This window comes from Tyto alba, unplaced genomic scaffold (assembly GCF_018691265.1).
Source record: "Tyto alba isolate M040663 unplaced genomic scaffold, T.alba_DEE_v4.0 Super-Scaffold_44, whole genome shotgun sequence".
Taxonomy (NCBI): domain Eukaryota; kingdom Metazoa; phylum Chordata; class Aves; order Strigiformes; family Tytonidae; genus Tyto; species Tyto alba.
In genome coordinates this window covers 10004137-10020256 of record NW_024881320.1, presented here as the reverse complement: position 1 = coordinate 10020256, position 16120 = coordinate 10004137, and the positions used below count along the sequence as shown (strand labels likewise).

At 45.7% G+C, this 16120-nt stretch overlaps 4 protein-coding genes across 6 annotated transcripts in view; 1 reads left to right on the top strand and 3 right to left on the bottom strand.

Moving 5' to 3' along the window:
- The window catches only part of LOC104364171 (protein HIRA), a 39396-nt gene extending 36259 nt beyond the window's left edge, over window positions 1-3137 (bottom strand). The window contains exon 1 of one of the 2 annotated variants that reach the window (XM_042805453.1): window positions 2802-3137. In XM_042805453.1, coding sequence (XP_042661387.1) covers window positions 2802-2838 — 37 coding nt within the window. In that variant the 5' untranslated portion in view covers window positions 2839-3137. Of the gene's footprint in view, window positions 1-2767 lie in introns of both variants that reach the window. The other variant, XM_042805454.1, reaches the window with a different exon arrangement.
- A 124-nt stretch (window positions 3138-3261) lies between these two features.
- MRPL40 (mitochondrial ribosomal protein L40) lies at window positions 3262-5998 on the top strand. Its single transcript, XM_033008436.2, has 4 exons — window positions 3262-3374; window positions 3974-4057; window positions 5064-5219; window positions 5555-5998. Exons 1-4 carry the CDS (start codon window positions 3262-3264, stop codon window positions 5862-5864), a joined length of 663 nt encoding a protein of 220 aa, XP_032864327.2. The 3' UTR covers window positions 5865-5998.
- Window positions 5999-6444: 446 nt separating this feature from the next.
- On the bottom strand, window positions 6445-8170 carry CUNH22orf39 (chromosome unknown C22orf39 homolog). Its single transcript, XM_042805425.1, has 3 exons — window positions 8097-8170; window positions 7819-7986; window positions 6445-7173 (listed from the first exon to the last, which is right to left on the bottom strand). The coding sequence occupies exons 1-3, from the start codon at window positions 8118-8120 to the stop codon at window positions 7048-7050; spliced, it is 318 nt and encodes a 105-aa protein (XP_042661359.1). The 5' UTR covers window positions 8121-8170; the 3' UTR covers window positions 6445-7047.
- A 290-nt stretch (window positions 8171-8460) lies between these two features.
- On the bottom strand, window positions 8461-15799 carry UFD1 (ubiquitin recognition factor in ER associated degradation 1). 2 transcript variants are annotated; one of them, XM_042805423.1, is made up of 12 exons: window positions 15594-15799; window positions 14960-15066; window positions 14121-14153; window positions 13171-13292; window positions 12687-12817; window positions 12208-12280; window positions 12009-12077; window positions 11409-11474; window positions 11069-11116; window positions 10606-10694; window positions 9748-9829; window positions 8461-9329 (listed from the first exon to the last, which is right to left on the bottom strand). In XM_042805423.1, the coding sequence occupies exons 1-12, from the start codon at window positions 15782-15784 to the stop codon at window positions 9255-9257; spliced, it is 1086 nt and encodes a 361-aa protein (XP_042661357.1). In that variant the 5' UTR covers window positions 15785-15799; the 3' UTR covers window positions 8461-9254. The 2 variants fall into 2 exon arrangements, with proteins under 2 accessions (XP_042661357.1, XP_032864287.1); XM_033008396.2 differs by having other exon boundaries at window positions 14934-15066; window positions 15594-15702.
- Window positions 15800-16120: the final 321 nt, after the last annotated feature.

Genomic DNA, 16120 nt, shown 5'->3' with positions numbered 1-16120 from the left:
TATATACAACTGTTGGATGTGTGATGCATCTTTATAGAGGTACTGAATAGAAAACTTGGAAAGAGAAGTAAACCACACCATCTGTATCTTCTAGTCATCCATTCCTGCCCTCACTATTAGATTGCACTTTTCAGTATTTTTCCTTGCTCTAGGTCAAAGACACATGGAAGAATACAATAATGAGAATTTCATGCAAAATCTAATATACCAACATTAAGAGTGTGAAAAGTTTACAGAAAATGCATCTGAATAAGTATTTCCAATAAGTACTCGCATAAAGTGATATTAAGAAATCCAAGATAAAAACCTGTAGAGCCAAAATATGTTAAAGTGCTTTTACCGTAAATGCACAGCATCTTGCCTGAGCAGCATACAATTCCCAGGTGCACTGAATTTCCCAGCTACAACATTAACTTCTAATGTCTATTATCTCATGGAGAACATATGCCTGTAAGCGTCATTAAACTCATTCTACTCTGTTCAGTAAAGTACAAATCCCAAAATTGCGTGGGGAAAGGAAAAGGCTGGAATGACAGCACCTTAATCTGGTGTGCGGAAGAGCCAGTCTTGCTATCAGGACTCACTCACAAACCAACAACAGCGAAGCAGCCTCTTGTGCCCGTGGGGAAAACAAAAGGAGTAAAAATTACCACAACGAGTCTCTAGTACACACAGTATAAATTATCTTTACCCTATTTCTGGAGAGGTTTCAGAGCAAATAGGTGGGCCCATTAAGAGTGATGGAGGCTACTTGCATGCAGTGATGCCTGCAGGATCCAGAACCCAGATACATTAAAAGAGGCCGATTAAACTCACCAGTTTTTATCCTGCACGCCCTGCCCCAAGGATAAGGTTGTATAGTCCTGTATATGTTAGCAGACCTTAAAGCATTTTACAAATGAAGCCAGTGATGAATGTCTCTTTTGCAGGTGGTGAAACTACGTCAATATGACTTGCCCAAACTCATCCAAGCAGGACAGTGGCAGAAATGGGAGTAAAATGTGGGACTATCGAGGCACCGTTTGGGGGATTATCCACTAGGTGAAGTATCACAGGGCTTTATAAATGGAGCCTAGATGCAAACTGCTTGGCTGAAGACTGTTTTCTGCAATGGTTAGATGTATTTTAACTCGCTACATTTCAAATATATACCCCTACCAAAAGGTACACCCATTAAAGAAATAAGGCAAGAAGTTACAGATCTAATCTTTGTGATCTGCACAAGACTTAGGTCAAAAGTTTTACTCAGCTACTCGTGTGTTCCCACTGAAGATCCAGACAAGCACAGGACAGTCAGTCAATAGGCAGCCAGAGATTAAGTTGTAAACGCTACATTTGTTTAGATTAACCAAGCAGAAATGTAAAAACCATCTCAAATAAAAAGTACTTCCACTTTTTTTTCAGTTCACTACAACCTTTCGTTAAAAGGCTAGGTCCATCTGCTGACTGTGTGCCCCCGGAGAGTAGGTCAAGTAAAGATACATGTGAATTGCAACTGGAGGCTTAAGTTACTGTTCTTAAAATCTGCAACATGAATAAAAAGACAACAACACACAGAGAAAGGCAGCTGTAAAGTTACATCTGCAGTTTTTAACACAAAGCACGCTTTTCCAGGTGAATAAGTTGGTCTCCAGCTTGGTTTTATTCTAGATATCAATCAGCTAGATGAGTCCAACTGTTGACAATTATACCAGGGTATAAAATTTGCAGTTGAAATAAAGGTGTAGTCATGAATTTGAGGACAAAACTTGCATAAACAGAAGTGAGCTCTTCACATTAGATTTCTTCTCACTGCTTTGCCAGGAACAATACAGGTATTAGCCCGGAAATTCATCATAAGCAGTGTAAATACCTAACACTGATGCTATCCTGTACTCACCATAGCAGGAAACTATTGAGCCTTCCATCAATATCAGCACTTCATTCTGAAAGTGTTTTAGCTCTCAAAATCTCCACAAAAATCACCAGAGTGGCAGACAGGATACTACATAAGTTCTGGGAGTTGTTTTCAAAGTACTATCAGAACAATCTTTTCCCCCCATGGCCAACAACAGCACAGATGACAAGCACTGACGTTTACTGCATTTGTGGACTTTAACACTGGACTTGACCCAGCGATGTGCGACCACCGCGGTCAGTGCCGCATCTGTCCATCCCGAGGGGTACCTCGATGGCTGCACAAAAGCCTCCTCTTTTGCACAGACTACACTTGATTCAAACTATCCCTCTCCACTTTCAGGAGCACGAAGTTGCCCGACACTCGTGCCCGACAGGTAAAAGCACCTCACCCCCCGCCCTGCAGAGCCCGGGCGCTGGCTCTGTCCCTGCGAACACAGACTTTACCAGGCGAGAACGGTCCCAGCGGCCGACCCCAGCGCGGCTCCAACGGCCGCGGGCGCGGCACCCTTCAGCCATCTTCTGGAGGACGGGCCCCAGCCGAGCCCACTCGCCACCCAAACTCTGCATATCGGAAATCACGCTTCTCTAGAAATCGCCGTTTCGTTTTCGCACCTCCAGCCCCCTGCGAGCCTCCCAGCCCGCTGCCTCCGCACAAGTCACACCGGGGGAGGTGAAAACTTGTTGCTCCCCGCTCCCTCCCCGGAGGCACCTGCCCGCCGCCCTCCCCACCCGGCGGCAGCTCCCCCTGCCCCTCGCCCGCCCTCAAACTCGCTCCACGCGTGTGCCGCGCCCCGCCGGGCTGGCCCCCACCCGCGGCCCGCTCCCCGCCCGCTGCCCCGCCGCACCTGCCCGCCCGGCCCCGCGGCACCTGCTGCCCGGCGGCGCGGCCGGCCGGCCCTCACCATTGTGGTTGACCCAGGTCGGCTTCAGGAGCTTCATTGTTTCCCGCCCGGGGCCCCCGCCGGCCTCCGCCCTCGGGACCCCAGGGCGGCTCCGCCCGGGCTGCCTCCGCGGCCGAGCGAGCGGCGGAGCTCAGCGGCCGCCGGCCACCATGGGCCCCCGCTGCGCGCCGCTCTGCCCGCCCCCTCCGCCGGCCGGAGCCGCCTCAGCGCCGCTCCATGCCCCGGCGCCGCCCGTGCCGCAGCCCCCGCCGCCCGGCCGCATCCCCTGCTCAGGCTCCCGGCGGCTCCCGGCAACGCCGGAACTCGGCGCCTGGCAACCGCCAAACCGGCCCGGCGGGAAACAGCCGGCCCCGAGCCCCGGCGTTCCCCCGCCTCCGGCCGGCGGGGGGCGAGATCCCGCGAGGCGCCGCCGCCCCGCCTCCGGGGCGGGCTCGAGCTGCCGGGCGCCCCCTGCCGGGCGATGACGGCGGGGCGGGAACGTTTGCGAGGCGGAACAGGGAAGGCGGGGCCCGGAGCGCGGGAGCAGCGGGGAGCCATGTTGGCGGCTGCGGCCCGTGGGAGCCGCGGGTTCAGGTAGGGCCCTGAGCCGGGCGGCGAGCCGCTTTCCGCGCCCGCCCCGCCGCAGGCCCCCGGGGAGGCGGCACAGCAAAGCGCTTGGGGCCCGGTCCCGTCCCCAGGGCTCTCCTGGCGGCCCGGGCCAGGAGTGGGGTGTGGGGTGTGCGGGCCGCGTTCCGCACCTTGAGGAGCTGGAGCGCGGGCACCTGGGCCGGTTCTCCCTCTCGTGACAGCCGCCGAGATCTGAGAAACGGCACCTCCTGCCTCCTCGGGTGCACGGCAATGGTTTTGCCTCTCCCAGCATCAGCAAAAAGGCCATTATCAGAATATAAGAATAAATTACTCTAGCCTATTCATAAACTTAGATGTAGGAGCTTCACCCCTTTGGCACCCTATGGATTCAACAGCCCAAATGTTGGGTTTAGTTACCTCACTGGAGAGTGTGAGGATATCATCTCTGGGCAAACACTGTATACAGTCATGAATTAAGTAGCTAAAAGATGATTCAATACTTGTTACTGTAAATTTATAACCAGTAAATAGCTCTTGTGTTGTGCAGAGTCAATGATGTGAAGATCAGTGGCAGCCCACGCTTTATGTTCCTTTTCCCCTGCCAGCTCCTGGCTGCCCCAGGCGGTTCCCTCCAGAGGAAGACACTGGCAGACATCGCTGCTGGCCCTCGGGGCATCGCTCCCTGTGAGGTGAGTGCAGCTTCTATGGAGCATGTCAAGGTGTTTTCATCCTTAGGGGAACACAGATTTTCCCAAGTCCAAATTAACTTTTAACTATAGATGTTTGATTTTTTTGTCACTATATGTAAAAGTGAAGAACTGTTGGTCTCTTGAGGAGAGTTTAATGGTAACCTATACAATTACTGCTTTATGTTTGTGTGTAGCTGTATTTACTTCTACCACAGAGTGTGGTTGGAGATGTCTGGGTTTATGCTGTGCTCCAGAATTCCTTTTTGAGCAACAGTGCAAACAAAAGCCTAGCTGAAGCAAAAGTACTTTACTATAAAGTGGTATACCAGACAGCCCACGTTTATGTATGTGTTGCATTTTATTATCCATGTTTTGGTCTGATGCAAATTTAAATTATTCTGGTAGCTATTAGGCACCATTGGAGAAAATGCTTCACACCATAAAGGTTGGCTGTTTGGTCTGCAGGGCAGGAGGGATATCCCACAGGTCCACTGTGAGGATTAGTCTGTGTTTGTAGAGCACTCCGTACGTTATCTTGCCTATACTGGATCTATGTGGAGAAGTACAACAGGACAGTAACATTTGCCACCTGAATTTGGTTCCAAATGTGGGAATTTTAGATGCATAACTGCTTATTCTCTTCTTTAATGTGAGATGACAGGAATATTTACAGAAACCTGTTACCTGCTCTGCTGCACTTTGAGCTAGTGCAACACAATTTCAGTTCCATTTCTGTGGAACTTCCTTAGGTCATTCTGATGTTCGGTACAAAATTGGAGGTGGTTTTTCTCAGGCAGGTAGTTCTCTCTGCAGAAAATCTCACAAGACATATTACAGTCTTCTGGAAATTACATGAAAAAAGCTAATGGGTAGAACTTATAATAGGGACCAAATTAAGCAATGGGAAGGAACAGTCCTTGGAAAAGTAAAGCGGAAGTGAAAGCTGTTGGTGTTGAATTAAATAACAAAATATCTTCTTAGATTTGCATCATTATTTTCCTTGTAGAGCACAACCGAAGAAGAAGAAGAAAGTGGATGTAAGGAAAGAGCAAGCACAGAAGGATCGTATGAAAAAGAAAATTAAAAAGTTGGAAAAAGCTGCCCCAGAAATGGTTCCAATTGAGGATTTTGTAACACCACTTAAGTACTCAGATAACAGCAGGTAAGTAAGACTGTATTTCACGGTAGAAACACTGTTAATTTCTTTCTCTGCAAGACTGCAGTATTGTGCCAGCCTTGGTACAAAACCTCATTTACCTCTACCTGGACAAAAATGGAGAAAGCAAATTTTATTTGCTCCTGCTAAAAGTAGTGAGAAAATAGTAAGATGAATTTCCTGTTAGAATGACTGGAAAACCTCACAGACAGACACTGCATGAATGAAATGTATTCTCTGAGTTTGGTAGGGGTTTTCTGGTTGGTGGTAGGGTTTTTTAAAATTTGCTCTTTGAGGTACAGGCTATTTCTCTATTACAGTGTTACCTTATTCTTTATCAGGGTGCGAAGTCTTCCCCCTCTGTCATTTGAGGAGACTGAAAGAAGAGTTTTACTTATGAAAAAGTGGTCTTTGTTTAAGATGAAACAAGATAAGGCAGAAAAGAAAGCAATTCAGACCCTTGTAGAAGCTCAGCAAGAGGCACTAAAGGAACTACGCCTTGAATCCGAGGAGTTGTACCAGGCAGCAATCAGACGAGATGAAGGGCTTTTCCCCTTTGAGAGAGATGGACCTAATTATACCCCACCACTTCCTGGTTATGATCCTCCTGAAGGAAAATGTGTAGATATCACCAAAGTGTATACGCAGTGATGGAGGAGTTTGTTGTTCATCTGGCACAAGCTATTCAGCCAACTGAAGGAGGAAAGAATGGAATAAGAATAAACAATTCCTACTGCAGGTTAAAATACTGTAGGTGTGTGATTAAAAAAAAAAGTATTAATGAAGTATCTGTTTGTTTGGGGTTTTTTAACAGCTCTCTAGATAGTAAAACACCCAACAAAAATACACTACCTTACACTTGTGCCATGCTAGAACAAGACAAAGCAGTAGTATTTCACAGAGTATTTTATCTTTCTGGTCTTTTATCTCTCATCCCTCCATACATTCCCAAGCAGTATCTTTTGGTTCTACATAAACTATAACTTGGAAGATTCTTATGCTATGAGAAAACAATGTTACAGTCATCACATCACAATCTGTACTATAAGGGGGGGTAGCAGCTGACTGTTTACTGCCTTTTTAAGACTTCAGTGAAGTACTTTTGCATATAAGAGGGAAAATACACCATTACAAAGCCAAAATGTTTTGTTTTTGTTTTTGTTTTTTTTTTATATTGCCATGTAAGTATTGTAACTAAGTTTGTAAGAGAGATGAAGACTGTAAACAGATCTTTCTTCAGATATTTAAACCTTTATTTTTGTAGTAATTTTGAATACTGCCATCAATACACATCACCGTTCAAGAGCAGCTCCACGAAGGAGCAGGGTTGCAGTTTCAGGGTCTGCATCACCCCACCAGGTGAGAAGATCTTAACCCACAACAATAAGGAATCTTGGAAATGCATTTTAAATGCCAGTGGTTGTGATTGTCCTGAACTGGCAGGGAGGACTCCCAGCTTGCTTTTGTTTTCCCATCTGGCAGGCCTGGGGCGGGTACTTTGTTTCAAAAGTATGTAACACCAGCTGGTAGGGGAAGAGGTCCTCCTCTAGCAAGAGGAGCTTGGTTATGTATGTACTAATTTGGGAGTTGTCTACTGAGTTACTGAAATTAAAGTATAAGACAGTAGTAAGAGATCAGAATCAAATAAAGGACATCACTTCTCCCTTTAAAAAAATACTGGGTGTTTAAATAAACTCTCAGTATTTTTGAATGAGTACTAAAGTATTGCAGGGCAGAGCTACAATATAATTTCAGGATGACATGGAAGAAAAAAACCCCACATAGTTCTACATTGTATGTTACATTACTGACGGAACACAGAAAAACAGCCTTGCTATTTTGGTTTGTCTTGGTCAAGTGGAAGATACCAGTCAGGGGGTGGTGTCTTCCTGAGAGTCCACACTGAAGCATATTTCTGTTTTTCCATAACTCGAGCTCTTTCACTCTTGCACAAAGCTTCCTGAAAGACAGGAAAAAAATATTACCTTGACAAATGTTTGACGTTTGATTCTTAGAGAGCTTATTTTGTGACATGACTATTATCTCAAATAGCTTTACCTCAAAAATGATGAAAAGAAAATGATCATGCTTAAATATAAGTGCCAAATGCTATATAAGTAAGCCAGGATACAAGCTCTTAAATATGTCACATTTATATTTTGCCTCGGACTCCTCCATTATAAAGAGAACTACTACTCGGTGCTACCCTCCCTGTCAGAAGTTACCCTAGTTGGCTGAAAGGATGAGGTTACGCTGCACCCTGTGTGGAAAGGCTCTCTTTCAGTGTTCATGGAGCTGGAGCCAGGAGCATTTCTGGACACCCCAGGAATACTTCTTACCTCTAACACGGCAGCTTTTCATATTAGGAAGGGAATATTAGAGTAGCAGACATCAAGAGCTTTTACAACACAACACTGAAACTACTCCCGCTGGATGTTAAGGCCGCCTTGCCCACCTCAACTCTTTTCCAAACCCTCCCCGTTGTGCCGACGCCGCTCGCCCGCAGGCGGCTGCGGGGTTTCCGTCCCACCAGCACCGGCCTACAGCGACCCGGGCGGGACGGCGACGGCCGCTCCCGGCTGCGGGCCGGGGGCGCGGGCGGTACCTGCGCGGCGGCGTCGCGCCTGCTCTCCCAGGCGCGGCAGGCCTCGTAGTCGTCCCGCCAACGGTCGCAGGCCGGCAGCTCCCCGTGCGCGTAGTAGTGGTGGAAGGCGTGCCGCAGCCCGCGGCAGTGCTTCCACTCCCACCAGTAGTCCTCGCACGACCGCGGCGGCTGTGGGCGGACAGAGAGCCCGGGCTGAGCCGCCGTCCCGTCCCGTCCCGTCCCGTCCCGTCCCGTCCCGTCCCGTCCCGTCCCGTCCCGTCCCGTCCCGTCCCGCTCACCCGCCAGGTCTCGCCGTCCGCCATGCTGCCCCGCCTGAAGGCCGCCGCCAATCCCCGCCCCGCTTTGCGGAAGAAGCCGCGCGTCCGGCCAATGGCGAGGGGCGGCACAAAACTCGCGGCTTGGCCGCCCCGCCCCCAGGTCCTGCGAGCCCATGGCTGTCTATGTGGGCGGGGCTCGGAGGACAGCACGTGAGAAGCTCACCAACCCCCCCCACCCGCTCTCGCTCCATCCCCCGCAAAAAACCCGTTTTCCCCCCAAACCTCCCACCGCAGGTGGGGGTGCACGACCAGAGAAAGCGCTGGAGACAAGGGGCAGTGCCCCCATCTTGGTTCTTTTGCTGAAATCACCACACGAGGGACGCAGTCTGGTTACCAAAGAACCTTTACTCAGCCTTGGAGGAGGGCACACAGGGGTATCCTTGCCCCCGTTCTGTTACCCATGTAAAGGCTCAACGACGGGCCAGCACGTGAAAGGAGGCACAGGTTATTACCGACACCGCAGCTCTGTGCTCCCTCACCAGCTCAGGCAGATGGGTCTCACCTCTCCCTACACGTGCCATTAGATTGCTACAGTACATTATTGTATCTGAACTAGTAAAAGGCATGTTATTAATTATAAATATAAAAAGCAGTTACAGGGAGATTACTTAGAATGATTTATAACCCAACACCAGAAGCTAAGATCAAAGAGACTCCCTCCTCGTAAGTCTTCAACACCCAAGTGTTAGCCTTCATTTCTACCACACCAAAAAGGTTACCTGAAAGTGTGACATATATATATGTGTATATATATATATATCTAGAGGGAGAAAAATATCAAGCACAAAGCAACATGAGGCCATCATCATTCAGGATATAAGAGGGGAAGATGTAATCTAAGAACTGGACCTTTTAGTAAGGTAGACCTTATTGGTTTTACTTCCCAGATCTATCCAAGATATACTTTTCCCTTTTTACAACACATACAAAAATCTCCTTCAGAATTCCTAGAACTTAATTTTCAACAGTCTGATAGCTCCGGTTCTAAATGTGAAACCAAAACCAGTAAAAGCTCTCCTGTGTTGCAAAACAATCTATCCTCTTAACTGCAATAACTAAGATCCAATATGCTGCAATTGTTATTTTATTTTCCTCCCGACTGACTAAAGGTACCACATCTTAGGGTTTTCTTCCCTTTTTGCGCAGGGACTGTCCTTCTCCTGAAAAGGCAATAAACCGGCTTCCAGATTCATCCTGGAAAAAGGAAAAAGAAAAAAGGTTGTTACCATTTGGTTCCTGCTTCTGTGTGAGGAAAGCTGAACAATCATTAGAAAGAACATGCCATCAGAGCACTAACTGACTGTAGACATTTCACATCTTTAATCTACATAGTAACCACTTTCTTCCTGAAAATAAAATCCGAGCATTTCAGCGACCTTTCAGCCAACTGAAACAAGTACATGCTGTCTTATTAAACTTCTATCAGGCCAATCTTTTTACATCAGTAAGCAAGGACACTGGAGGTTGTTTTCACCTAACTCAAACCACCTTTTAACTACTATCATATTTTAACAGAAATCACTGTGAAAAATCAAGTATGGAGAGAGGAACCACAAACTTGGACAGCAGTTCTAATGCTGTGCAAAATTGGGAAGAATCCAACTTTATTTACCTCTTCTACTTTCTTAACTAGTGGACGTGAGTTTCTAATGAATGTGATTCTACCGATCTTGAAGTCATAGTTGGGTATTCCTCTGGAAAACAAGAAAAAAACAGAAGAAGAAATTTTATACCCACCATCCAACTGCACACAGTGAGACCTGTTCTGTGTCCGTCAGTATTGTACTGACACTGGCTGCAAATGTTCATTACCAAATAACTCTAAACCACTGAATTATTTTCTGAAGGTAGGCATACATCACATGAAGCAAACAATCAGATACTGAAGCTGCTGCAGAAGCTTGGCTGTGGGCATGTCTCCATGCAGCCTGTGGTTTCCACAGGGCCATAGACATGCTTTTCCACAAGGGTTGAAGTTTTATTGTGACAAATGTAAATGACAGACCACCACAGGAAGCACACTCCTGCACACTAAGTCTGAATTTAGAACTTTCCTTCTCAGAAAAAACAAAACAAAACTAAACTAAACCCACCCATGGCTTGGCTTTGGTTACCCACCCAACTCAAAAGAAGATTTCTCTCTACACCAAATTTTACTTTAGAAAATTGGCCGGGTTTTTGTGCATCACTTGGATCCAGCCCACTAGGACAGACTAGACGTGCTGCCTCTCCCTGTTTGTCTTCTATAGAACCAGAGTTGATTGAGGGCATTTTGGCAACATTAACTTAGGATCTGCACCTGTAGAAGTCAGGGATGTCATAGTCAGTCTAGAAGATTAGACTATTTATTTTCTAAATGCAAACATTTGAGGAATTTAGCTTGTTTATATTGCAGGAGCAGAAAAAACCCAAACAATTCCACTCAAACACTGATCCTTCACTTGCTGACAGCTGAATGAAATGGACATACCTTCGAATGTCTCCTGGTTTAATTGGCGACGGACTAGGCTCAACACCTTTCTTCTTGCCATCCAATCTGTTCCCAGAACCAGAGAATGCCTATGTACACATAATGAGTTTTATTTTAACCATATCTTGTATTTGAAAGAACACTGCACAGGGATACTATTTTCTGTAAAATCTTACTATCATTTTTATTTAGTTCTTTGATTCAGCACGTTTCTTTTTAGTACGTATAGTAAGCTGATGAACACTGGGTGTACATATGCTTCAGTCTCCTGGTTACTGAGTGCTCCTTTAAGGACAGCAAGTCATACCGTTACTGGCTGCAAACATCACAAAATATTTGCAGATACCCAACAGTTAAATGAGAACAACCTCTAAGAATAGGTACTAGTATTTTGCAATTGTTTGGAACAACTTTCCCTCACCATTTTACAACATTCAGAAACCAGAAGAAACAGGGGACTTACACGAAATCCTATGTCACTCACATATCCACTGTGGTCTGCTTCAACATCCTGTGAGGGAAAAAAAACTGTAAAGTCATCATGTTCATGTTGTGATATGCAAAACACATGAAAACAGTCCCACGTATTTCCAACCAAACAAAACTTTCAAATAATCAATTTCAGAAATCAACAGTTGGTAAACAACCATCTCCTAAGTAACACCAACAAAAGCATCTGGTAAGTAAAGTTTAGTCTTAAGAAATTGTTTCAGGAAAAAAAATTATGTTGGAGCTCACTGCTCCATCACAAGCAAGGCTGATTTCTAGAGAATGCGTTTCTGAAGAACAGAAGCTTAACTTACTGTGGATTCTTCATGTTGAGCACTTCTTTCTGGTTCTTTGTACCCCAAGGGAGCATCAAAATCCACCTATTTACATACGAAGCATGAAAATAAACATGATTTATATTTTTCTTTTAATCATAAGCTTTATACTACTATTCCTCACAACTCCATAAACTATCACTCCATTCTGATCAAGAAAAACCTGAGGTTTGCTTGTTAAACATGTTAACTCAGAACTAAAAAGACTAAGCCTCCCAGGAATGAGTCTTAGCATGTAATTGAAACAGAGCAGTAAACCAGCACCCCACAATATCACTGGAGTCTGAATCAAGACAAGGCTGTTAAATAAAACTCAGATTATAGAACACATAGAGTCTAGACATTAAATTCCACCCACTGCAGTCACCTGATGGTATATGAAGTACAGCTCAAGACCACAGATGTGGTTACAAAGGTGCATACAGTACTCTCAAATCAATCATCTTCCCCATCCCATCAGATTTTATCTTTCCTGCAGCATCAGAGGTGCTTGGTGTAGAATGGTTTCACTGAACCAGATGCCCTCTCCTTTTGGGAGGACACAGTAAAAGCTGACTTTCCATGTCAGCTTTAACTTACATTCATATCGCATTCTATGATGGACACAGCCTTATCCGGTTTGGTCTCCATTACCCGAAGCTCATAGATCTGAAACAGTAATGAATATGTTAAGGTTTCGCCTGAAAGAGCTCAACTTATAAGTAAGAAAAGCAGAGCGTAGCCTTTCCCTTCAAATAGCTTCAAGACAACTGAAATAAGCATTCCTTACATACCGTACCTTTTCATTGTAGTTGATGGCAATAACATCCCCAGTAGTTAGACAAGCGAAGTTTCTCAATGCATTCTCTAATCTTTGGATTATGTTAAGATGAAACATTTGTTTTCAATGCAACAACAGAGCTCTAAGTGACTATGTTATAAAGCTCTGATCCTTGGTCTCTCAAAGGTGGTCTAAAAGCCATCAGTACTGTAGACAGCCTTTTAGTAAATATTAGGGTGCACCAGTTCTAAAGACACTCACACTCAGTGGACCTTAATCCAAGATTCATGCTTCTCCACTCCAGGTTACACTTTGTGCCAGCAGTCTGCAACATCTCTGTGCATAATCTCTCCATCCTTCTTGTTTTCAGAAGGAGCAGTAGTAGTTACCTACTACTGGAAGAGTATGAGCCACACGTGAAAAGCTAGCTCTGCTTCATCTTTCCAATTTGGGAAAAAACCTCTTGCTCCCTGCTCCATAACTGACAGGAAGGATACACAGCTTTGGGATTGGTGATGTCAAGAAAATCTGGACTCTGTGGCTGAAATTTTGAGTAAGTAGCAACTTGAAGATTAACACTCTCCACTTGTACCAGGCCTCCCTCTTCCAGCAGCAAGTTCTGCATCATCTGCAAGAACAAAAACAAAGATACAAATCACTATGAACAAGATTGATGCTTCTAATTCTTTCTTTGCATATACTTGTTTTCTCTGGGACCATCATCTTCCCTGAAAGGCACCAGTTTACCATGGTATAACTTCAGGAAGAACAGTCAGGTGCATCTTAAAAGTCAGCCTGCTTAGCTTACTTAGCTAAACTCTCATGGAGGGAAACCTGAGCTGTGACTGAAAGCTGCTGTAGGAACATGACTAGCAAAGCCTAGGAAATACTTTCAGGAAACATTCTGCCACTTTAATATTAAACTGGCAACTCAATAATCCTACTCTTCAGGTTTTGACAGTTCAGCACGAGACAACTCACCCAGTGTGGAAGGTAACATATGCCCTCATCGGCCACAAATTCAAGCACTCCACAGTGCGTCATTCGGTCTGAATTTTTATTGGTTAGCTTAAACAGCATCGGGTAAGTAATATTAAGTCGGCCTGGTGACAAAGGAGAAAAAAATTCTATTTGTTAAAAGCCACTTGCATATTTCTGAAGCTTTCAGAGATTGAACATTAGCAAGAGAATGGGCTAGGTTATAGAAGAGGATTCTCCTTACGCTGATATCCCAACTCGTCAAAACTGTAAATCCAGGAGAGAATGCATATGCGTGAATACTGTGCTGTCATTGCACTTAAGTTTTAAATGCCTCTCTCAACATTTCCCCAAGCTCAGAGATGAGCAAGCACCGGTTATTAGCAGAGTAATCTATTACTGTTATATTCTTGTACTATTATCAATTACCTCCTACCTTATGAATTTCAGCATGCTCTGACTACTTTAAAATTAAATCCCAACTTAATAGAATTTTTTTGAGAAATTAGTAAAGGCTAAAGCTGTGGTGGGGGGTGAGGAGGGCAACTCTCAGTTAAAAAAGCTAATAAACACCATTTATTCTATTGAGTCAGTCATCATCTTCCCCATTTCAAAGTTAATTATCACTTATTTTGTCTTTATGTTTTGCTCCAAACAACAGCGTTTAGAACAAGCAGGTTGAGATTAAGAATTTACTAGATTAACTGTTACCATTATACTGAGTACGCTATTAATAGTTAATAAAGACTGATTCATGCCTCGGGTAGCTCAACAGTCCAGACGTCTGTACTCAAAGACAGACAAAATACCTCCAAAATACATTTTTTGAACTAGTTAACCTCCTGTTCTTTATTTAAGTAAGATCTTAATAAATAATTGAAATACTATGGTATTTGCTTACATATTTGCTCATATTTCTAACATTGTTATTCCAGAATAAAATATTCACTTACTGAGTTGATCCAAAGCCGATGGTGGCATAATTACTGCAGAAATTAATAAGAATGTAAGATTAGGAAAAGTATGACTGTACAAAGAGAACACAGCATACAATTTTATGATTCCTTTCTCTAAAATCTCTAAAAAAGGAGATTCTAAAATGTCCTGTAAATTCATTTTTGAGCCAGATATTTCAGTAGAATCAATCACAACAAGTATACCTGCTAGCATGGATATTTCAGAATGTAATCACAAAAAAAAAAAACAAAAAACAAACAAAAAAAACCCACAACACAAACCAAGAAGACAAGGTTTTGCAATACCTAGTGCTCAAGAAAAATGTTTCTTAAAAGCAGGTTTTTTTTTGTTTGGGCTTATAAGTGCTCTTAAATCGATGTCAACTCAAGACAACAGCATTAGTTTGACAACCTGCAAATTAAGTTGGTTGATCTATTCTCTTTGTTCGGGCTAACTAAGGTAAAATAAGGATGGGAGGAAAAAAAAAATCCTTAACCATAAATTCCCACAGCTCGTAATGGGCCTAAAATTTTAACAAGAGACTTTAAAAAAGAAGAATGTCTTCTTCTAATGCTCCTAAATCAGGACTCACTCGGTAAGTTTTTTTAATTACACACTAACGCTGTAAACCCCTCCTCTTTCCTTCTTAAAGCCCCACCCGGGGTGTGTAGCTCCAGGCACAAAGACAACAGTACGCCTTCACGCTCTTCAACAATGTTCTGCAGTCTTGGCCGAAATCTGTATTACTTGATATTATTCACAAACACTCTTCCAACAGGTTATTTAGTCAAAATAAAACATGCACATACTCTTCCCGCCTTTCTCCACATCTGACCTGTCATTAGGTCCAGCAAGCATGGATACCGAGAAGCAGCGATACTGGGTTGAAAAACGGTTCTGGAAAACCCGAGGGATGGGGTGATCAAACATATTAAAAGAGAACTGTGAAGGGGGAAGAAAAAAAAAAAGAAAAAAACAAACACAAAGAGCGTATTAATAGGTATCTACACCATACTGACGTGTTACAGCATTCACTGAAGGATCCTTATCTAAAACTACACTTAGCCGCACGGTTGATTTCCCCGTCAACTGAAGGCGCCCCTCTTTTTTCATGCATCTTACATGCTGGTCTAGGGAGAACACTTGTGCGTCAGGCTCTGCGTGTGGGGGCAGAAAATGGAAGCAGCGCGCTTCTAGATTCCGCTTGAAGCGAGGCTCCCACCGTGCAACCGAGCCCCCAGGACGGGTGGCGCTTCCCCGAGGAGACGCCGACACCCCTGGGCCGCTGACAGCCGCCCGCCCGCCCTCCGCTCCGCACCAGCGCCGCTGCACGCCGGCTTCGAGAAGAGGCTCCGCGGGCGGGCAACGGCCCGGGAACCGCCACCGGCGGCACCGAGAGAACGCGGGGCCCAGCCGCCCGCCCGCTCGCCGTGACTCGGCACTTTTCCCGGCCGCCCCGCGGGCCTCACCATGGCGGCGGCGCTGAGGCGCAGAGCGGCAGCGCTCGAGCTCCCCACAAGCACCAACGGGAAAGCAAACCGGACTGGGCCGCGCCGCTCTCTCGCCTGACGCGGCTCCGGCCGCCGCCGCCGGCCCCACCCCCGCGGCGCGGCCTCTCCCAGCCTGCCGCGCGCTGCTCACCTCCTCCCAGCGCGGCCATTTCGTGTGAGGGCGGAAGTTCGGGAGCTCGCTCGCACCTGCCGCTGCGGCCATTGCAGAGGATTTTTTTCTGGCCGCTGATGGCGCTTCTCTAGTCACCGCGTGTTGACGCGGCGCCTCCTGCCTATTTCCCGGGCTCGCTAAAATGGCAAAGCAAACAACTCGCCAGCGGCAAAGATGGCGGACATGGTAACAAAAGCCAACTTGGTGCTTCCGGCTGAGGTGCTCCTGAGGTTGGCCAGCCGCGCGTGTCGCTACTCCGTTTTCTCAATCCCATTGGCGAACACCCGGAATAGGTTGGGCAATTCGCCTAATCCGCTCTGCGAAGGCGGGGCGG

Coding starts and splice junctions, on each gene's coding strand:
- UFD1 (XM_042805423.1), bottom strand. CDS start 15,784: ATGGCCGCGCTGGGAGGAGGTGAGCAGCGCGCGGCAGGCTGGGAGAGG. Junction 12,078..12,207: donor CCATCAACTACAATGAAAAG/GTACGGTATGTA, acceptor TTACTGTTTCAG/ATCTATGAGCTTCGGGTAAT. Junction 10,695..11,068: donor TGAGTGACATAGGATTTCGT/GTAAGTCCCCTG, acceptor ATGTGTACATAG/GCATTCTCTGGTTCTGGGAA.
- CUNH22orf39 (XM_042805425.1), bottom strand. CDS start 8,120: ATGGCGGACGGCGAGACCTGGCGG. Junction 7,987..8,096: donor CGGACGGCGAGACCTGGCGG/GTGAGCGGGACG, acceptor GTCCGCCCACAG/CCGCCGCGGTCGTGCGAGGA. Junction 7,174..7,818: donor GGCGCGACGCCGCCGCGCAG/GTACCGCCCGCG, acceptor CCTGTCTTTCAG/GAAGCTTTGTGCAAGAGTGA.
- MRPL40 (XM_033008436.2), top strand. CDS start 3,262: ATGACGGCGGGGCGGGAACGTTTGCGAGGCGGAACAGGGAAGGCGGGG. Junction 4,058..5,063: donor GGGGCATCGCTCCCTGTGAG/GTGAGTGCAGCT, acceptor TTTTCCTTGTAG/AGCACAACCGAAGAAGAAGA. Junction 5,220..5,554: donor AAGTACTCAGATAACAGCAG/GTAAGTAAGACT, acceptor ATTCTTTATCAG/GGTGCGAAGTCTTCCCCCTC.